Raw genomic sequence first — 23,579 nt, 5'->3', positions numbered from 1 at the left:
GAAACAATAAAGACAGACACGGGTGCGACTAGGGTTTATTACTTTTAATCAATTCAGCTAGCTACAAAATGTCCACCACTTCACACACTGACAGGATACAGAGAGGGAGTCTTTAATATTACATGCGTTGAGGACATCAATCTCACAGTTTAACCTATTGTGTCATTCAGGTTTAGGTAATTAATCACCTTACTCTAACTACTCAACATTTTGGCGATTTGGTGTGCATAGCTCTAAAGTACAGAAGCAACAAAAAACCCCTTTGTACGTGTATTTTTTGTTTTAGAGTATAGATATAATCATAGTTATTTAACATGATCATTGTTTTTTACCAATAACAAACCACACGGGGAGAATAAACTTACAGATACAGTCTTCTTATAAAAGTAAGGTCTCTCAGAAATATGCTTCTTTGCTTTACATTGCAAACGTTTATTTTTTTTTTTCAGAGCATCCAAAACCTATGTTACAGTACACAACCAGTCCTCCTCTTTCAGCACATAATCAACATCTTCATCACTGAACTGCATAATCATTTAGAAAACAGGTCATTTTTTGCAATACAACCCAAAGTCCTCGTATTTTTCATCTTTGACTCACTTTTTTTTGATCCCTTTTGCATTATTGTACAACAAGATGGTCACAGTCGGTAAATATATCGAGACAGAAAGAGAGTGGCACTATTGCAAACTTGCAGGAGTATGGAACGATCAACTGTGTCCTAATACTGAGCATGCGTTTTGTCAATTTGCTACTGCCATGTTATCATTTTTTATAAATATTTTTCAGACAAGTTTTATTTAGAAGACTAAAATCTACCATTTGTCATGCAGAGAACGCACAATTCACATCACTTGGAATGCAATGTCTAATACAGCTACAGAGAGTCTAGTTGAACATTGTCTAAACAGTAACTCAGTATGAACAGTATGATTGCGATGAGGGAAAATGACCCAACGGCTGCCCTTTGATTGTAAGTGCTCTTTGCTTTCTCATTCACCCGCATCGTCACTCAACATGTTTTTACTCACGCTGCTCCATCGGACTTCATCTCCACTTTTGTCGCGACAACATCAAAAAACAGGAGCATGACAGTAGCCTACGTGGAATGACACAGTTTTACTAGGACGATACTGAGATACTGAAAAGGGAAAAGAATAAAAACAAACAGCTTGTTTAGCATTCCTATTATACTTGTCATCCAGAGCGGCGTAATTGTATATATATATATGATATATGATATATAATAATATATGATATATATATATATATATATGTATACTTTCATAAAGAGAATAAAAACTTCACAGGTGAGCTAGAGAGCCATCAAGTCAGCACTATATACAACCTTTGGAAAGAATGATATACGGAGTATAAGAAATCATCTTTTTACGAGGACAATCATCTTGAAAAAGCTTGACGGACGACACACAGAACAACATTTACAATGGGGAGGGGAGGTGATATGTGCATGTGTGCAAACCTAGAAGGTCAATACCAAGATGAAAGCATGTCAGCGCCTTGTCAATGTGCGGCGCGGGGGACGCTGGGGACCGTCACGCCCTGCACGCAGAGCGCTTAGCCACTGCCCAGCATCTTTGTGGCACGCTGGTTGGCCTCGTCGATCCTGGTCTTGTTGGAATCAGCCTGGGTGAAGGAAAAGGAGAGAGAGAGGAATGTCAGTCAGATCCTAAAGATCATTTTGGATGTCTGGTCAGATTTTTTTTTTTCGTAAATCTAACGTCATAGCTTTGCTTTACACATGGTTATGAATAACCAAGAAGCACGATATATATACATACTGATGGGAGTAATTCTAATGTTGTGTGTATATACTGTATGTCATCTCTGTTGCTTGTGACCTCCTGGGTTTGTGACCTCCTTATTTAGGGTCCTACATTATTCTTAGGAATTGTAGAACATATTGTCAACACTTGCAGGAGTTATATTTATTTAATATCCAAAAAGTCTGCAATGAATTGGGGGATAAAAGGCAACCATTTAAAATCACAAACATTCTGTATGTGTACATACATGGGCACATGCATTTAAAGGTCACACGACCTGACCGAATGCGTTTAAATATATCTTATGCCCTATTGCATATGTGTAAAGTACAATCTCAAAACAATCTCAAGACATTATGTGGTTACAACCCAATCTGTTGTTTTTTCATTTCATCATCATGTGTCTGTCCATTATGTTTTATGTCACTGTGTCCTTGTCAGTATTCACCGATGTGTATTCTATTTGTGTAAATGAATCAACTAAATCAACAATAAAGCAAATCCTTTTAACATAGATTACAGACTTTCAACATGTGAAGCTGTATTCATAACAAGAAGAAGAATTAAAACAGAAAGCAAATATTGATAAAGTAGTGGTGTCAAACACTTACATGTTCACCCTCTGACAGCCCTCCCTATTTTAGTCTTACAGCTCCAACCTCAGCAATGTGATCTTCTCAGTGTCAACTTTGGCTAAGCAGCAAAAACCTTCTGTCCCAGTCTGGAATATTCACCGACTCTCTAGCACCAGGCTGCAGCTGAGTGAGTTCCTATTATTAACAGTTGAGTCACTCAGCCTGGAGGAGTGGCAGGGGAGGGGCCTGGACTGTTCTGGAATCCTGGTTGTAACTATATAAGCAAAGTGCCTGAGTCAGTCCAGGCATAAGTTTCAGAAGAAACGACACTGGCTGGCAAGAAGCTGACACAAAGGAAACAACCTGAGGAGACTCTGCTGAGAACCTTCAACATCTTTGAGCAACAGAGCATGTAGCACTGAGAGAACAGGAAAGATGTCTTCAGCAAAGGGAACATCCATTGGCATCGATCTGGGAACCACCTATTCATGCGTTGGGGTTTTCCAACATGGCAAGGTGGAAATCATCGCCAACGACCAAGGCAACAGGACCACCCCCAGCTATGTGGCCTTCACTGACACAGAGAGGCTCATTGGAGACGCTGCCAAGAACCAAGTCGCTATGAATCCCTCCAACACTGTATTTGATGCCAAAAGATTAATCGGAAGAAAGTTTGATGATTCTGTTGTCCAGTCTGACATGAAACTCTGGCCTTTCAAGGTGATCTGTGATAATGGAAAGCCCAAAGTTCAGGTGGAGTATAAAGGCGAGACCAAGGCCTTCTTCCCAGAGGAAATATCATCCATGGTTTTAGTTAAAATGAAGGAAATAGCTGAGGCCTACCTGGGACAGAGGGTGTCAAATGCAGTCATCACAGTGCCAGCTTATTTCAACGACTCTCAGAGGCAAGCCACTAAAGACGCTGGAGTCATCTCTGGACTTAATGTCCTGAGGATCATCAATGAACCCACAGCAGCAGCTATCGCCTATGGCTTGGACAAAGGTAAAAGAGGTGAACGCAATGTGCTCATCTTCGATCTAGGTGGTGGCACCTTTGACGTGTCCATCCTGACCATTGAGGACGGAATCTTTGAGGTGAAAGCCACAGCAGGAGATACTCACCTTGGTGGGGAGGACTTTGATAACCGCATGGTCAACCACTTTTTAGAGGAATTTAAAAGAAAGCACAAGAAAGATATCAGCCAAAATAAGAGAGCAGTGAGGAGGCTGAGAACAGCTTGTGAAAGAGCGAAGAGGACTCTGTCCTCAAGCACCCAGGCCAGCATTGAGATCGACTCTCTGTTTGAGGGCATCGACTTCTACACCTCCATCACAAGGGCTCGCTTTGAAGAGCTCAACTCAGAGCTCTTCAGGGGAACACTGGAGCCAGTTGAGAAATCTCTACAAGATGCCAAGATGGACAAGTCCAAGATCGATGATATTGTCCTGGTTGGTGGCTCCACAAGAATTCCCAAAATCCAGAAGCTCTTGCAGGACTTCTTTAATGGCAGAGAACTGAACAAGAGCATCAACCCAGATGAAGCTGTGGCATATGGTGCAGCAGTCCAAGCTGCTATCCTCATGGGGGACACCTCGGAGAATGTACAAGATCTGCTGCTGCTGGATGTGGCTCCTTTGTCTCTAGGCATTGAGACTGCTGGTGGAGTCATGACACCTCTAATCAAACGTAACACCACCATCCCGAGCAAGCAAACCCAGATCTTCACCACATACTCAGATAATCAGCCAGGTGTGCTGATCCAGGTATACGAGGGTGAGAGAGCCATGACCAAGGACAACAACCTGCTGGGCAAGTTTGAGCTGACAGGCATCCCTCCTGCACCCCGAGGTGTTCCACAGGTGGAGGTAACCTTTGACATTGATGCCAATGGCATTCTGAACGTGTCCGCTACCGACAAAAGCACAGGCAAGGAAAACAAAATCACCATCACCAACGACAAGGGTCGCCTGAGCAAAGAGGAGATTGAGCGCATGGTACAAGACGCTGATAAGTATAAAACTGAGGATGATCTGCAGAGGGACAAGGTCGCAGCAAAGAACTCACTGGAGTCCTACGCTTACCAAATGAAGAGCAGTGTTGAGGATGACAGTATGAAAGGAAAGATTAAGGAGGAGGATAAAAAGATGGTCATTGACAAGTGCAACGAGACGATCTCCTGGCTCGAGAACAACCAGCTGGCGGAGAAAGAAGAGTATGAGCATCAGCAGAAAGAACTGGAGAAGGTTTGCAAGCCCATTGTGACAAAGTTGTACCAGGGAACAGCACCAGGGAGCTGCAGTGGTCAAGCAGGAGGAAGCTCTCAGGGACCCACTATTGAGGAAGTTGACTAATAACCATGAATGTCAGAATTTTACACACAGAAAGACCCATGTTATTGGTTATAGCCATCACTGATTTTGTTCTTAAATTGTCTTAATAAAAATTATTCATGTACAAAAATAAAAAAGTCAATCGAGTCCAATAAATCTGGTTGTTTTAAACATTCGTTTCATAATTTTGCATTTTATTCTTCTTTTACATGAAGATTACCTTATGCCTATGTAAATAAAGGTTGAAATAACAATAATTGTAAAAACATCTGCTTACAATAAGATTGGACAGGATTCAGTCAACTACTGTGGATCAATACAGTAGAGGTACTGAGAGGAAAACAAGAATTAAAGTTTTTTAATTGCAATTAAAAGCACAGCAGGTTTTGTGACTGCTCATAGAAAAAGTAGTAAAATATAAGCAGTTGGTTGAAAAGAACTGAATATAATTAATTCTTTGTTCAAACATTAGTGTTCACATAAGTGACGAGTGTGCTCCTGCATTCATTTTGTTCTTTCATGCAGCTTCATACTGCTGACTTTCCTTAATGGTGAATTTGTCAATATGAGCATTTGCTTATGCTGCTTTTCTCTACAGAACAAGAGAGGGAAATGAGAAAGTTCCATTTTGCGAGAGACATGAATAATACATGGTATTATATTGCGCTGCAGTAATGGCGGTTAATAGTCGTTTTGATATGTTTCCAAACAGAAGCAGAGACACGAGCGTCAGCATTTTACAACATGGTTCAGTGTGAAGATCAGTCAGCGTTCCACATCACTCAAATCATCAATCAATGATTTTGTAAAAACGTTAAAAAACATTAAATCTAAATCTTATAATGTCAGGACTGTACCTTCTCCATGATCCTGTCGATCTGGCGATTCTGGGTGTCAATCTCGTTGCCCATGTCCAGAGCCATGTGACGCAGGTTACCGATGATGCCACCCACCTGCTCGAGATTCTCGTCCATCTCATTTTCCCGGGCATCGTCTGTTACCCTGAACACACACACAGTCTCAAGATTAGAGGTTGTGTCTGCATGAACACCAGGTCACACACACACACAGCACATACTGGCACAGTGACCAGGTTCAGGAAGGCATTGCCCGCTCCTTCTGTGACATTCTCCTCCATATTTCACCTTTCTGAGGAGCAGAGTCTGAACTCAGACCAACCACCTGCACAGAGGACTAATCTGCACAGTAGATTATATTCTGTTACATCCCGCAGTGTAACCTCATAAAACGTCAACATTTACTTATGCTCGGTGTCTCTGGAAAGGCTGTGGAGTGACACACAAATCAATCAACATTTAGTGAACATCTGTGCCTGAAACCGACAAAACTACAGCTACACAAAGACCTTAACTTAACTACACAAAAGTACTAGGGCTGAGTGAAATGTCCATAAAAGATTATCAAGATAAGAATTTACAAATCTTTTACTGATGAATGTCTGAGATTTCTTTTTCTCCTATAGTGAAAGATGAAGAAACTAGTAACCAGTTAACTGTGGTTTAAACTTATTGATGGACAGAAAACAACAGGATGAGAAATATTGTTGTGTTATATCTTCAAATATTCTTAAGATACAGTAAAACTTAATGCTAATGAATAATGATAATTATTATTGCCAGAAATCCGTAGAATAAAATGTGCGCTAGTGAGGTGAATATATTTTAATTTAGTTTATTTAATTGTTGTTTTTCATTACTCCATAATGAGCTTGTTATATTTTTTTCAGGAGCTGCATTAGAGGGAGATGCATTAAATTTACATAAGTTAAGTATGCACACGTGTGTTAAGTAATTCATGTTCCATACAGCCAGCAACAGATATGTAATAATTAGTCAACATAGTAGTATAACATAATCAAAAGAGAAAGAACACCATGATGTAACTATGATAAACTACACACTGGCTGCTCCACTGATGCGTTTACTCTGAGCTTTGAATCAAACGTCTGAGCAGCACTTTTCTGGCAGAATTTTTGTAGAGCGAGAGTTCTCTGCTGCACACTTTACTCTTTTTAACAGAAGACATATCTTACAAAACACCTACAGTCTATAACACACTATAGATGAGGAAAATATGTCATATATATGTTCTCTTAAAGAAAATAGTATGCTAACGAGAGTTTAAATGCAGATTTAGTTAGAAAATGGAAAACATGTTGTATTGTTTCTGTCCAAAAATACCTTTTCCCACTGCTTTTAAATATACATTTCTCTTTTATGTTCTTTATTACGGCCACTAGTGGAGTTTGCCAGTTCAAATCCTGACAAGTCAAGGGCTGGGGTCCCGCTGAGCAAGGTATGCAATCCCAATTGTTCCCCATTAATGTGGTTAAAAGGAGACTGTAAATTGTTGTTTGTCTCTGTATGTTGGCACTGTGATGGACTGGCAACTGGTGTACGCCACCTTTCGCCCTTTGTCAGCTGGGATTGGCTCTGGCTCCTCAAGTGGAGGATGAAGTGGTAGAAAATGGATGGATGGATATTCTCCACTATTTGTATTATTCTTACATTCACCCTCTCTTTTTTCTGTCCAGTTTTCAGCTTCAGGTGTTTTGATGCACAGAAATTCCTCCCTCTTACCTGCGGATGAAGCCTCCACTGATGGCCATCTGTTCACGCTCGTCCACCACACGGGCAGGCTGGCTGGCCACAACCCCGTCCTGGTTGTTCCCCCAGGCCTTGCTGGCTCCACTCTTCATCCTGGCCACCGGCAGTGATAGGGAGGATGAGGGGGGACAGTTACTCAACTGTTGGACTGAAACACTTGACATTTCTACCTCAACCAAGCAGACTCCCCATCAGTCAAAATCTACAGTGAGAGCCTTGGATTTGAGGCACTGCAACATGTCAGCATGTGACACAGAGGTGTTACTGTACTTGGTTTCATGCATCCAGCACATAAATATATGGTGGGGACTAGACTAAGTCAAGCAAAGCATAGCAGGCATGGGCTGATTGGTACAGGCTCATTCTGTAGTTACACAATACTAATGTATGTGATGTTATATCTTTTAGATATATAACATACTGTTCAGAACCAGGCACTTCTTGTATGCAAAATCACATCTGTGTATGTACAATTCAGGCATGCATTGAAATAGCTACGATATTAAGGATCAACAATCCCACTGAGACTTCTACATCCTTGCCATAATAAAACCCCTCCCCACTCCCACAGTGTGACAGAAAACAGAGAATAGATGAGCTGTTGGCAGACACACAACACAGAGTATACAGGACTGTCACATTATTCGGGGGGGGGGGGGGGGGGGGGACGACGATAAATGTGGAGGACAAACTGCAAAACGAGTAAAAGAAACAAAATAAAACAATGAACTGGAGGTAGTTAACAGAGAATAACATCATGAGTCATTATTCATACACCTAGTGACCCCAAACCCTCCCCCCCATCCTTTCTCTTCTTTAAACATGTCACTGCTTTGCCTCCAGGTTTAAGTCTCTGGACAAGCTGGGACGTCAGGTCGCAGTGAAACAGAGGAGTGTGAGCCCACGCTTGTACCTGCCTTTGTTTCGAGGGCAGATCAATTTACTGACAAATACAACAGTAAATACAGCTGTGTGTTAAAGATCAGCTTCAGCAGCTGTTTTGGCACAAAGACAAAGATAAAAGTTTTAAGGCACTTTTGAAGGCAGGGTTGTCACGCATCTTTTCACATGTATAAATACTCATAGATTTATTAATGTTATTACTATCATATAAGAATAATACAGCAATGTATATTTCTTGCAGCCGTGTTGCAGCGTCAGTTGCTATAGGCTTCATTGTATAACCTTGAAGTGCCGTGTTGGTGTGTTCTGGCTCCATCAGGAATGGTGATGGCTCTGCCTCCTACACTGCATTTATTAATAGAAATGGACTGAGGCAAGGCATCGCTGAGCTGCCTGTCCCTGCTGCCACACAACCAGTGTGGTAAACACACATGCTCCCCTTGCCTTGAGTCCTTTCTCTTTCTACCTCCTTTATTTTTAATTCCCCATTCTCTACTAATGTACATATTGGTTGTTTCATTTCGTCTCCTCTCACTTTCCTTCAGAATGGATATAATGCACTTCCCTAATCAGTTTTGCTCTGATTGAACCAAGATGATGTGATTAGATCCAATGAGTATCACAGATCCCGCTGTTTAACAGTCTATCTGATCCATTCCCGGAGTGACCTGCAAGTTGAGCTATCCTCCAATCAAAATCCACTCCCTGTGGCATGCAGACGGGCAGAATTGGAATATATGGGGCACCCAAAAAAGTGGGAAAATACATCTCCCATCATTCTAGCCTCCGTGTATATATGTGAATTCACTTTGAGTTGACTTCCCAGCATGCTATCATGCCTCTGTCTGCTGACCTACATGTGAGCGAGTTCCCCTGCAGGAGCTTAGCAAACAGTAATGTTGAGCAGCCAGTGCTACGTTAGCACAACGCTCTGCAGGAGAGACGGCACTGCAGAGAAACTGCAGCAGAGCCAGAGGGAGGAAAAAACAAGGCCGCAGCAGCAGCAACAGCAACAGCGGCAGCAACAACAGCAGCAGCAGCAGCAGCAGCAGTAGTGAGCTGTAGCACCACGTGGAGCCATGTGAAGACAAAGGCACCACGCGTCTGTGGTATTTTTACACGATGTCGCCGTTTCACAGACCGATGCGACTGTATCCCTTAAAATATCTCTCCATGCATGTGTTGTAACCCAGTTTTCAGCTCCAAGGAAGAAACGGATTATAAATTTTTTTTCCATTGATCGTGTAATTTTTTTCCTCTTTGTGATGATTTCACAACCTTCCTTCTAGCATTTGACAATATCACTCTTTTAATTTCTTTATTGTGTTTAAATCTGTTTCTCAGATTCAATGCATCTTTTAACGTCTGTAATAGAGTATCAAATATGATATGGATGTTATTTCTTCTTCCCAATTACATAAACTCAAACTCTGCTGTGCTACTGGAAAGTTCTTGATCAGACTGTATGAATGTGAAGTCAGGACAACTGAGTGTCATGGAGTTCATTATTTTCTTGATCGTGTGTGTGATCACGTCACACATCTGTGTGCGCAAGAAGCTATTTTTGTCAAAAAGTAAGCTGGTGCTACGCGGGTGTGGTAAATATTCAGGATCTGTAAAATCTATAAGACGAAATTGAGAACATCTGTGACACTCAAGAGGGTGATGAGTTAAAAAGTCTTTACAGTTTCACTGCTGTTGAATCGCATTAACAGTAAAAAACACGCCAACAAGTTGTTGAGCAGCCAGTGTAGCAAATCAACAAGTTTCAGGATTATTGGACTTCATCAGGGCTAAATTGGCATCTTTAGGCTGTTTATACCTCATGGTTAAATGATTATTGCAGACAGTTTAAGTCACATGACAGATTGTGTTCAACAAGGGAAATGATCTCAGATAAATCAATAAGAATATTTTTGAATAACTTTTTATGAAGCTGAAATGTGTTGACACATCTTTATAGTTGGTATGATTCAATAGTGATTAAATATTATAGTTGTTTTTTTTTATCTTATAAACTGTTGAGAGCCTCAGATATTTTCAACTTATTTCTTTTATATCTCTGATTTGGTCCAATAAAACAAAATTATGGCTGTAATCTTATTGACGAGGGGAAACAATCAATATTGTTTTGCTGTTTTTGCCAACATGATTTTCACAGTCCATGAATACCATATACAGCAACTTTTACCTTATTTGTTCAAAATCTATCTGCTTTTAAATGTTTCTTTTCAGGGATTTCTCCTCTCAAAAACAAGACAAGGCTTTCTTCTGTTCATTATAAAAAAAAACATTTGTTCATCAACATCATCAACATCATTCCATTTTTAACATCAGCATCATGATCTCAGTATCTTGACGTGTAGCATTGCTGTTATGAGTTGCATCGTCATGCATGCATGAGCATTCAAAGGGTCATGCTCGCCAGTCATTCCATGTCATTGGCGCTCGGTGGTTTAAAAATGGCGGTGGGGGAAGGGAGGGAAACAAAAAGATCTGGTTTGCCCGCAGAGAGGTGAAGATCTACTGGATGTAAGAGCGGTGTGGTGGTAAAGGTCATGCAGATGAGGAGAAGTGTCAAACAGTCCTGGACCAGGCTGACCAAAGACATTTTGGAACCAAGATCACTGGATCACCAGACTGGCTCAACATTGATAATGATCTGAGTGCCAAGATGCTTCGGGAGCCGCAGCCCTGCTCTTTTTGATCTAAGTGGAATTGAAGTTGGGAAGGCCAACAGCTGAAGAGGTGTTATTGTTGACTTACTGCTAGTCCTATCACTTTGTATTCATATGAAAAGCAACCTCCTATATTGGAGGAATGAGTACAAATGTTTGACAGGAGAGGCTTCAACAGTGTATACGCCTGCATGTATATGACTCCCATTGTAAAGAAGAATAAGTGGAAGCTCAGAGAATAGGGCACTTGGTGGAAGGGTGTTGAGAGAGGTACTTATTGTTGAACCCTGGCCTTGACAGAGTGGAGGAGAGCTTATGTGGAGGATTGGACGTGTTGGCTTCTGGATTGGGATCTCGCCAACTCTATTTGCACATGCCTGGGTTGAGTGTGTACATTATTAAATCACGGTCTGTAATTTAGAAGCCTCAGTGCTACCTTCAGAGGCCAATTATGTATCAGTGAATCAGACTGGTGGATTATGGGATGCTCACCAGTTGTGGGGCTGGGGTACTAACTCTAGAGGCCAATCCAAGAGAGTCTTAGTAAGAATCCAAGGCTGCTACATGTGCCCGCAGATGATCAAAGTATGTGTCTGCATTCATCATTAGAAGTTGCATTAAAGTCGAACTGAAATCAACATTAGTTCATAATATTTTAAAATGAGAAATCAGTCAGTAAATCATTTAGACTTCACACCATCCCCTACATAATTGTCAGGAGTAACAGATTTTTGGTTCCACTTGACAGAGTCACAAGTGATAATTTAATTACTCTGAGATCTGTGTGGGAAGACATTAAAAGTTGTTAGTCCTATCTGTTCTTAGAGCACATATTATTGCGCTAATGTTTGGTTATTTTTGATCTTGTTGATTTTTATGCTGCCTTTGTTTGGTCTTTATAAATATAAAGAATACAACATTATTTGTTTGCTGCATCCTTAATCTGAAAACAGGCTAAGTCCAGCAATACTATCAGACCCGAGTGATTGGGAATGCACCAACATTCATCCAAACACTGCACGTTCTTTGTTTCCTTCTTCTGAACCAATTTACTTTTGCTGTGAATGTACTGGCCAGGTCACAATGCAGTTCAGGGACTGGAACGGCACAGTGCCAAAATCTCAACAGTCATGTGAAGCTGCTAGGCTAAAGCAGCATTGTGTGAAGTCAACGGATTGAATTTAATATATCTGTGTAATATACAGATATATTTAAAAGTTACACACTACAGTTTTAATGAGTCAGAATTTATGCTGTACATTACCCCATAAATGACTCCTCACATGTGTGAAATCACAGAATAAAGCAACTAATTACCTTTGCCCCTCACCCTAACCCTAGCTCCCATGAGGCTAGTTGTTAAGGCTCCTTGGGACTATTTATGTCGAGTGGCACACTGTACAATTAGCAGTTCACCGTGAAATTAGCAGCCCGCCACCTTTACAATAAAATGTTAATCAACCACTGGTAGGGCCGAAATTTCCTAACACAAAAACTAATTCCAATTTCAGTTCGACTTTAAATATGCAGTGCATGTGTGTGTTTGTGTGTATTTTAAAGCACATGGCTGAGAAAAGGCTGGAGTCAGGATTTATTTGGAGCATGAGCAGAGCGGACTATTGTCTGATGGCCATCGTGATGTCACTTCTACCTCGGTTATTTTTTATTTATTTTTATTTTTTTTAGATATTTACTCGTATCTTTGAATGGCAGGCAGGCAGGCAGGCAAGCAGCACCTACTTGTTACATGGACAGGAGCAAAGACCACAGAATTTCCCTAGATCGTTCAAATTCTTTTCTGCATCCTTCATGTCCTTATTGATTTGGTCCATTCCCTCCTCGATGCGCTCCAGTTGCTCTGATTAAACACAAGTCATTTATCCCCCACAGAACGAAGCACGAGAAGAGAGAGGGGGAGGAAGAGGAGAGGAAGAGAGAGATAAAGAGAAGACAAAGGAGAGAAGACAACAACTTCAGACACTCACTGTGACAAAAGAAAGTCAAACAAAACCAAAAAAAAAAGAGGAAAACTGGACGCCACCACATATGTAAAGAACCTTTGAGGCACGTTGTCAGTACCTACTTGTTACATGGACATATGAAAAGCCCACAGCATTTCCCTAAATCTTTTAAATTTTTCTCGGCTTCCTTCATGTCTTGGTTGATATGGTTCATGCCATCTTCAACACGATCGAGTTGCTCTGGTCAGGACAAAGGGATGACAGTAGTGGAATGAATTTCATTGACTGATTGACAGAAATATGAGTTATTATGAGCAGTAACTTGAGTTGTGTGTGTGCGCACTGGTGTCTATTATAACATTTTTGGGCCAGATAAACACACTTTAAGTGGACATAACATAGAATGTCGTAATTGCCACACAGGATTACATTGTTGCCGTGTTGTGGCTGCTGGCCGAACCAATCTACAGGACCATTTCAAAATATTATTATTCACTGACACACCCATTAGTTTTATAAACATAGGGCATAAATGGCACATAAATCACATAATTCTCCTTAAAGGGACACTTTAATAGTCAATCAGTTGTGGAGATTTAGGGCCAGTTCACATGCAGCATCTTTTGTGTGCACAAATACATTATTTTCTTTACATAAGTGTGCATCCATTATGATGTGTCTGTTTTCCTGGGTGGGTCTGTATCACATTGAGATGAAAATATCTAAAGTTTAATCTGGAATGCTGCCGCACTTTGAACAGAAAAGTCGGTCTAACTGTTCAAATGTGAAATAAACTCGGAACCTCCAAGTAATAAGCCCCTGAGTCAGCTGGTGAAGGAGAGGATGCTCCCACAAATCTGCTGTAAGGGAAACGCAGTGGTGATAATCTATTTACTGTCTTTAATTTTTATAAATTTTCATACTTTAATTTGTGAATGAATTCAGTGAGTCTGGTCATCTCACCGTTGGTTGCTTAATAACGATGGCTGCGACAAACACCTTGGTTAATGTTTTACATGCATTATTAGGTGCTGCGTGTGAATATAGGCCCCTCACACTATCACATCTTCTGCCACAATAGAGGAGATACAATGGGCTCGTTCTACTAAAAGCTATGGGTGTTGCTTTGGCAGGTCTTGCGAATGGTTTTTGCAACATAATGGAACTGATTTAAAGTATGTATGAGTGGATTCTGGTTCATGAGCAGCGTGGCTTTTGTCAAGCTGATGGTGTCGATGGTGGGTCGGTGACGGTTCCACTGCACAATGGATTTCAATCCCGATTAAAGGAAACAAGGTGCAGGCAGAGTTTGAAAGGGTGAAGTACATTTATAAATATGGATTGAGAAAATAGTTCATTGACTTTTTTCAGATTTGTAAAATCCCTGATTGGCATGCATTTATGTAAATATATTCAACAAAGAAATGATCCGCGATGACGAGTCAGTGTTATTAGAGTGAAGTGGGTTAATGGCACGGAGCATGCTGCACTTATCATTTCATTGTTAAGAAATTGGTCGGTGGTAAAATATTTGCATTTTTATCACCTGAAGCAAAACTGTTTACTTAATAACTGTCTCCAGCATCAAGTGCTATAGCTCGCACTTGATGTTTGCGCTAAAATCAATAACATAAGATCAGAGGTCAGCTCAGGCTCTCAGCCTCCTGTGTGTCTAGTCAGTCGTTGCAATTAGTTTCTGAGTGGTGATCCTGTGGGTGCAGAAAAGAGCTGTGGACGGACCGAGGATTAGGGGATAAAAGAAGAGGGTAGGGCTGAGCAATTAGCTGTTTTTAAATCAAATTAGCAAATTGCAAAGGCTGCAACTCAATCATTCTATATTTTACTGTATTATTGTCAATAAAAAAAAAAAAAATGTAACTCGTATCATTAAGTCTCCCTCCTTGCAACAGAATATACTGTAGAGCCATTAATGATTTGATTGTGATGAGCGGTAATGCTCACATTTTAGAGCCTTTACACAATTAATATTGACTCAAAAATAATTATGTAGCAAATCTAATCACGACTGCAATAAAAGGTCAGCAAAAACCAGATTTACGCTGGATTTACATGTTTGGTACTGTGTAGCAAGAGTTGCTAAAGTGGCTAAGGTGATGGCGATATGACGTCCGTTGAGTAACTGGGAGAACAACCTGAACAGTAAATGTGATTAGATTAGCTGACACAGAAGTTAATGCTTGGAAAGTTGAACATTTCTCAACTTCTGCCGCACGTGGTGCAAGTTAAGTGAAGCAGTGGACCCATGATGCATTTGGCGACGCTTAACACTGCTCTATTTAAAGTGAATGAGAAACGTTTCAGTTGACTCCTCCACGTTAAGTGCTCGTGTTAAGAGTTAATGCTCCTTTACACAGGATTGGTGAGTCGGTTCACAGCCAATTGGAGAACTTTTGGGTCCATGTCTCTCCCAAATAAAAAGCCAAGTGTAGCTCCAGGTACCTTTTCATTACCCACTTCTGTCATGTTCCAACACAATAAACCCTTTGATTAAATGTGAGTGGTTGGTTTGTTCATTAACAAATTGCATGAAACCAGGGATTGTACAAAGCAGAATATGAGCTGAGACAGAAGTGAACATTTTTGTCTTTACCAGCTAAATCGATCGTTTCTTTTTTTCCCCTTTCCACCTTGATTTGTCAGCAGCTTGGCAGGGTTTGTTTGGCTGTTCTCTGAACTGTTTTTAGTCAACATTTAAGACAGTTCAGTGGAGAAAGCCCATTTGCTGTAAATGTTGTGGTATGATATAAAATCTACTGGCACTGATTTCAAGGTGACTACGTCTGTGACACTATCGTCGTTGGGATTTCATCGTTTTAACGTCCTTAACGCAATTTTCCTAAGTGATTGTGGAGAACACAAACAGATCTAAGAACAGCCAAAGAAGTCGCCCTGTCACCGGCTGCCACAGAGACAAACACGTTCACTCAGATGGATTATGCAAAATTAATCATTTATCTTGCTGTTGAGCTGTAGGGTTTTGGCACTGCATTGGCCGCCGTTAAATAATCCTTGACTGATCTGCTCATGTTTTGGCACTTTCAAGATTTCCTGTTCTTGTCTTTGTGAGGCAAATCAAACACTTTAAGGCAAATCAAAATGAAAAAAAAGAATAATTAAAAAAAACACAACAAAAAATGTTAGCCAAAGGAAACAACAGAAAGCTGAAAGAAAGAAAATTTCCCCCAAAGTTATATCAGTACTTTGACTGATTAAATAAGCCGTGTGTTACAGCAAAACAAAATCAGACAGTGATGCTTAAAAATATTAAAATAGGGGGGAAAAAAATGAATTAGATTGTAAATGCATTTAAATGAAAACAAGCAACTGCATATGAAGCGATTCATTCATCCAAGTGTTGTGATACAATTACGTTAACAACATTGATGTCTGTAGTAAATGTTATTTTCATATGTGGAGCTGCTCGTATGTGAATTATATCAGAATTAAACGCTTTGTCTCATTAGCTGTGTTTCAGGTGAATAAATCTGTCATTGATACATATGTGATGAAAGACACCATCTCCCCTCTTGCAGACTTACCGCCCTGCTCGTCCAGCATAACCAAAGTCCTGATGCCGGCATCTTTGCTCTACTCCCCAAGGACAGGCAGGTGGATGGAGGGAGGAGAGGGAGGGCGTGAGGGAGGCAGGGAAAAACAAAATGAAAGAGAGGTCAGTAATGAGGCCACAACAGTTCAAAGAATCAGTGGCCACGACTACAGTAGCCATTTCAAATTCCCATTCTCCTTTATCACTTCTCAGCACAAACAACTTGGGTTCAGCATTTGGTCATTGATTCTCCCCTTTCTCTGTCTCCATTTTATATTCTTTGATATTAAATTGTCCCAGTGCAGCAGAACACTGTTGTGACTGATGGAAAATAAAAACACAGTTAGCAGAGGGAGAGCACCTCAGGCCACCTCTGCTCGCCTTTAAATCAGCAATGCTGACAAGGGTTAGGGCCTCTCTGTTGGATACATTACCCTAATGCAGAATAAGAATAATAAAAGAAATGCATGCATGGTATGATTAAAGGAGCTTTTTGTGAACCTGTTTATTTGGTTTCCAACCGAGCATTAGATGAGAAGATTCACATCATTTTCATGTTTTCGCACTAAACAAGATATAGACCTACAGTGAAGGCAGCAGGCGGTTTGCTCAGAAATGGTAAAAAAAAGAATAAAAAAGCCAGATTGTCTCCAGCTATGCAGGAGCCAGATGAACTTATAACAACATACATTATAACTGCTGGTGAAACTTTTACATTTTAGCTCATGTACAAAATGAAATAAAGTAAATCAGCATGTTAATTATTTAGCTGCAGTGAGGCTAATGTAGTCATCTCTCGCTTACTCGCAAAGCAAGCTAATTTTTTGATGTATCCTACGGAATACAAGCACACGCTCTACAAATGTTTCCTAAAAAAAAGCCCTAACAGCATCTACTGTAACTGAGCATCTTGATACCCTGACCTCTCCATGTTGATTCTTCTGTCCCTGAGGCAGGTCAAATTTGAATATCTCAACCCCCCCAACATCAGTATTTGACCTTGTATTGACTGGAAGGAGCAAAGGTCATTTCTCTATCGTCTAACCAGGAAACATGGAAAATGCCCTCAGGATAACAACAACAACAACAATAATAATGTTGACTGTGGGGGAGAGTTCTCATTAAAATGAACCATGTCATTTACAAATGACGTAATTAATAACACAGGATCCCAACACCCCATCTGAGTCAGAGTCAGCAGATGTTACACCTTTAGTCTTAGCTGTTTTTACTCCAAAGTCAAAATGGAGGTTATGGGTTTTCCTTCAGCTTTATTTGAATTTCTCCCGGACTGTGAAACATCTGAAAGGTGGAGGCTGCAGGGGTGTCAACAGCAAGGCTGACAGTCACTGATACGTCAGGTCAGGTACAGGTTTTGATGTTGGTGCAAAGAAAACATTGTCCTGTTCAACAATGATGAACAGGACAATAGTGACACTCGATGCAAAACTCATCTTATCTCCGCTCCTTAGAAATGCAGCACTGCCGCACTAAGATGAAGCACCTGGCTTGGCTCGGTAGTCATAAATAAGATTATGGTGTGTCAGTACACACGCACACCACTACACACAAATCCCCCTGCCTGCTCAGCAGTTTGGGTGGAAAGCTACACATCAATGTTTAAGAGGCGAGAGGGGAGCAATTATTCTGTAATCCAGAGAGCCTCTGTCCAAGACACATTTCAAAGGAGTGGAAATGTGTCCCTCAGGAAACAGCCATGATCCCATATAGGACTGAAAATAGTTCAGGGACGCTTGCTCATTCAAATTAAGTAGACAGAGTTAGACTTTGGCAGAAGAGCTCGGAATTTAGAGAGTTTGTGTTTTGCTAGTCTTGCAATAGGGTTACATAATTCATAATATTACTGTGACATTATGGGTCATTTTAGATTCATGTTAGTTAATTGAGTGATGCTCAGGGATTACGCCATGAAGTCATGTGTTCATTTTCACTGAAGGTCCAGTGTTGAAACATTACTGACATCTAATGGTGAGATTGCCGATTGCAACAAATGAAGACCAGGGAAACTATGCTGGCCTTGTGGTGGTGCGTTCCATTTGTAATCGAAAATTGGAATTTCCAGCTTCATGAGTCCTCTGAACTTGGAGAAACCTTACAATAACATGGAGAGTTGTTATTGACTATTAGTGTTGCTAACACTGAATAGCCAAGAATTAATTTTCTCAGTCCCGTTTCCCTTTCCAACATTTACGATGTAAATGGTAAATGTAGATAATGTACCAGAAAGGATCTAAACACTGTTTTCACACCTTCATCCATTCTCTCACTCTCTGCCGTTTTCTCTTTTTTCCCATTGGGTTCATGCATCGTGTTTATGTGGACAAACCTGCTCAACGTTTTATTTCTGCATTCATGGGTAATATTATCAGCTTCTGCCAGTAACCCAATGCTACAATAAGCATATGCCCATGCATCATTTACACTGGACCATTAAAGCCAGATCAGCCTATATTTCATAAACCTTTCCATCGCTTTCAGTCCCTCTCTCCTCTCGCTCTTCCTCTCTCTCAGTTTTCCCTCACTCACAGCACAGATATAGAGGTTGAGCGGTGTGCAGCGAGATATGTTGACTGATGATCAATATGACCTTGAGATCTGTACCCGGAGCTTGTCGGACTCTCCCGCCCCCAGCAGTCCACGCCTTTCCTTTCCTTTCTCTCTGTCCTTCACTCTCTCTTTTATTGCCTCCTTCACTCTGTCTGCTTGTTGCCATGTCACTCTCAGCCTTTCTGTAGCTTTCTCCTCATCATTCACCCTCAGTTTATTGCAGCATTATTTATGAGTGTGAATTTATACGAGCTAATAAAAATATGTGTGTATTCTCTCTCTCTCTCTCTCTGACATTGGCTGATTTCCTGTAATGTGCTATTCACGCCATCCCTCTGTTGACTCATGAGTGACTGAGTCCTGGCTGACAGGACCAATGGACTTGGGAAATTAACAGAACAATGATTTTAGGGTTTTAACTTAGGACGATTCATTGACATTCTCACATAAATATGTGCTTGTTTCTATTATTGGTTTAGGGTGCATTTTAAGGATTTAGTTGAAAGCAGTGATGACATAATATGTCATACATATGATATTTTGAGAATGAGAGAAAGGGAAGGACATGTGGCAAATGGTCCAATGCTCATGTGGTATGAACTCTCAAGGTTTGGCCATGGTGACTGAATGAGCTGTAGAAGGAAGGATAGCAGGGGAAATACATTTTTTAGACTAATCCCCAATTTGTAACATGTTAATGTCTTGGAATCAAAGCCCTATGTCCTGAGCGACTCCCATGCGGAGATCCTATGAATGATCCAAGGTAATCTCACCATCCCTGAAACACTCCACCCATATTGACATGTCTCAATGCATTAATTGTCCAACTCTCTTTCAGAATAATCTTCCTTTCTTAGGTTGCGTTGCACTGCTCAATGGAACAGCCAATAGGATCATCCTCGCTCTCTCTCTGTCTGTCTGAACTGCCCTGTGATTGGTCAAAGTCCCCTATCACCAGCCAGATTTCCCCAAGGCCGTGAACAGACCTTGAAGGAGATGCACAAGTCTATCTCTCTCTCAGATCACTTGATTTACATTATGCTGCAAGGTTAATGCGGAATTTTTCATTAATAATAACAAAAATATCTTGAATTCCCCAGCTATAAGTAAAAAGTCAAGTCAATATGACTCTTATCAAAGCGAAAGTTGATGCAGAATGTGTTTAGTTTGAGATGAGGCAAACAGAAACATCTACCCTTGTTTAAACACAACATGTTTTACAACTTGGTTCCTTGAATAAAAATAATATATTTTTTTAAACAGCGATAGCAGTATTTGCTAATGGCTTCCTGGCTCCAGCTTTGTATGACGCATGATCTGGTAGTAGAATCATTTCAGACAATACTATACTTAATACTGCAATAAATGCCCTTTATGTAACATTTAGAAGGGTTTATTGGCAAAAAACGATCCAGCACATTTGTTTACATGTATATTGCTTTACAATCAAATATTTCTGTTTTTTTATAGGTCAGTAGCCTCAGTGTAAGCCCCTTATATGAAGTGGCATGCTGGTGTGTTTTTCAGCAGCCTGAACCAAACCAGTCAGAGAGGTCATTTATTGTTTTGAGAGCAGAAACTTACTACGCTAATGAAGATAAATGACATCCTTTCTGGTACGTGAAGGCCACCATAGTTCACTGACACACTTGGTAAAAGGAGGGCTATTTCTTAAAATCTGCAATCTCTCCACTGGATGTCACTACATTTTACACACTGTACCTTTAAACTCAGGAAAAATCCCTTTCTTTTGTCTCTTAAATGACTGGATCTACATGGACAGCAGTATTCTGATATTGACCTAATCTCATAATCAGAATGCATTAGTCTGAATACGGTGAATAGGCTGATTATTGATGTCCATGTAAACATAATCGGTGTTAGATACAACAACAATGACACGTGTGACAATAATATGTCTCTTTATCACCAAATCATTGGAATCTTTTGAACATACATTTGTTAACTCTTCATCTGCTTCACGTTCCCCACTATGAATAATCCATTGTGGACTGTTGTGTTGTGTGTTGAACAATAATGTTGACCGTTTGTAAAACTGTCCTGGTCATTTTGTTTAATTCAAATGTTATACAATTCATGACTAAATAATTCACTGTAACCTGTAAGTAATAAAACATGGAAATGCATTTCTAATGTTATTATTCAAAAACAGTTACACAATTATAGTTTTCCTGATATGAATGAATCTGAAGTTTTTCTGACACAATATAAATGACCAGTCTGTCCTGTGCAGAAGAGATCAGAGGTAACGGACTTGTTCATATTCTTCCTGTCATATTTTGTCTTTCTATAAATTAAACTCGATGATAAAGCCATGATGATAAAAGTATTTTCTTACCTCTTCCACCAGCTGCAGCATACGACGGGTGCTCTCCAGTGACTGTGGACAAACAGGACGAGTATGATTAGTTTCCATTCACGTTCACACATTCTGCAGTGGTCGTTAGTTTTCACATGTTATGTTACTGTAACACAATCATGTGTCTGCGTGTTGTTTATTGAATAGAGCATAAACGAGCATGCATCACAACAAAGTGGAGTCAATTTGAACAATCAGCAGGACATGAAAAAGATCAATATCTGATGTTTATCGACATGAACTCAACATGAACTCACAGAGACAAACTGTCTGCACTTGGATGATTGAATATGGTCGCCATATGATCGGAAATGTGGCAGTCGCAGTAAACATAGTTTACAACTTAACATTAAACCTGGATTTTAAGTGCTTTTAAACACATTTGAGATCTAATAACTAAAAATGTACTCAATAATATCAGCTCAGCCTTTAACAAAGGAACGATTGTTTGATTCCCTCCTTTTAATCCCTACTTCCCTGACTGTTGGATGTCTATTATTAGCATGTGCTGTGATAGATATGTAGCTGAGTGTTCCAGTTCCCTCCCTAACAAGCGTGAAACTGCAGAGCACAGCTTGCTAGCTGGAGCCACTCGGCGGGTACGGCGCTCTGTGATATCTCCTTCCTTCTTACAATGACACAGCTCCTCCTTGCTGTGCTCGCTGCAAGTGCTGCTGATCTTCTAAAGTGGTGGGGGTTGAAAAAAGAGGGGTGGGGGGGTTGGGTGAGGAAATGAACCGGGCCCAGCCTAGACTTCAGAAGCCATTTTTGGTGCAGTCGGTCCTCTTTATGTTTTTCGTCTGTAGCTTTCATTATTATTTCATCTTTCATTTTACTCATTTATATCTGAAGTAAAGTCATGTTCATGTTCTTTGATCTGGAATGGGCTGTTGTCCCCTCTGCGGATCTGTGAGCTTGAGTAAGTCAGAGGCAAAAAGTGTTATTATGACGACGCCATTTTGTGTATGTTCACGCATCTGTGTGTGAGAGAGTATTTAATATTCTGCTCAGCTGTGCCAGTGTGAGTCATATGTGAAGCTGGAGGGGTGTGGACTGATCTGCTCTGGGCCATGACTGAGACTCTCTCTCGTTCTCTTTCTCTCTCTCAGACTGTGGCACAGTCCCACACATGAACACAGACACGACTGCTCATGCACATTTGCGCCTCAACCCTAGACAGACAAAAAAATATAGCTGTTCCATTATAATGGTTCCGATGAGTGAAGAACTATGTCTGTGGCTGCCTCAAAATCAAGTTAACGTTGATTACATAAAAATATGTTTGACTTTACATGTGTAGGTGGCGGTGCAGTGACCAACATTGTAGCCTCACAGCAAGAAGGTCACCGGTTCGGGTACCATTTTGACCGTGGGCCTGTCTGTGTGGAGGTTGCATGTGTCCCTGTGTTTGCATGGGTTGTCTCTCACAGTCCACAAACATGCAGATTGGTGTGAGTGTGAGAGTGAATGGTTTATTTCTGTGTGTTTGAGGGACTACCCCTGCCTTTTTTCCTATGTCAGCACGGACTTGCTCCAGCTCCCTACATGATCCTCATGGAGGAAGAAGCGGTAGAAAATGAATGGAAGTACACGTGCAAGTGTGTGCATGTCATCACGTCTGTGCACCAAACACCGTGATGCAGCGAGCGTGCTGTTCTCACCTCATCTGCAAGCTGGTCAGCACGTTGCTGCATGTCTGACAGCTCATTGCGCATATCTGCGTCATCTGCCATGGCTGCTGGATGTGGGGGGTGGAGAAGGTCTCCAACAGGGAAGAGAAGATCCTAATGGGAATCCGGGGAAGACTGGAAGAGAGACAAAAACAGAAGAAGGAGTCTTTAGTTTGGACAGCTGGAGGGTGCAGTGACAACATCTGAGCCCAATGAGGCCTAAAATCTCTTCAGGCTTTGGGCAACTTGAATAATTTAACATGTGACTGCTGTTTTATTCACATATGATAATGTACTAGTTATCAAATGCTCAAATGGTTCTCGCAACACATTATGCTCTATGAATCTCTATGAACAGCAACACATCAACATCAACAGCAATTGATTAATATTTGAAAGCTTAAACTCTCTGTCATTGGTCCGTACAAATGCTCTAAAGGAACTATTTCATAGCCATGTTCTGGATCACAGATAAAAGCCAAAAGTACAAAAATGTAAAATGGCCAAATGATAATGGCTCATTTTGATAAA

The 23,579-nt window shown here is 40.7% G+C and overlaps 2 protein-coding genes across 2 annotated transcripts; one reads left to right on the top strand and one right to left on the bottom strand.

Annotated features, from left to right (window-relative positions):
- Nucleotides 1-1,426: 1,426 nt before the first annotated feature.
- On the bottom strand, nucleotides 1,427-23,111 carry snap25a (synaptosome associated protein 25a; the record flags this gene model as incomplete). The annotated part of the gene is made up of 7 exons (XM_083899158.1): nucleotides 1,427-1,647; nucleotides 5,551-5,695; nucleotides 7,294-7,413; nucleotides 12,642-12,759; nucleotides 16,423-16,471; nucleotides 21,358-21,399; nucleotides 23,040-23,111. 7 exons carry the CDS (start codon nucleotides 23,109-23,111, stop codon nucleotides 1,579-1,581), a joined length of 615 nt encoding a protein of 204 aa, XP_083755284.1. The 3' UTR covers nucleotides 1,427-1,578.
- Nucleotides 2,685-4,868, top strand: LOC310934913 (heat shock 70 kDa protein). Its single transcript, XM_083898715.1, has one exon. The coding sequence runs from the start codon at nucleotides 2,798-2,800 to the stop codon at nucleotides 4,712-4,714; it is 1,917 nt and encodes a 638-aa protein (XP_083754841.1). The 5' UTR covers nucleotides 2,685-2,797; the 3' UTR covers nucleotides 4,715-4,868.
- Nucleotides 23,112-23,579: the final 468 nt, after the last annotated feature.

The sequence above is a fragment of the Microchirus variegatus genome, assembly GCF_963457635.1.
Source record: "Microchirus variegatus genome assembly, chromosome: 12".
Taxonomy (NCBI): Eukaryota; Metazoa; Chordata; class Actinopteri; order Pleuronectiformes; family Soleidae; genus Microchirus; species Microchirus variegatus.
The sequence above is the reverse complement of the archived record's forward strand: the minus strand, read 5'-3'. Positions and strand labels throughout refer to the sequence as shown.

Coding starts and splice junctions, on each gene's coding strand:
- LOC310934913 (XM_083898715.1), top strand. CDS start 2,798: ATGTCTTCAGCAAAGGGAACATCCATTGGCATCGATCTGGGAACCACC.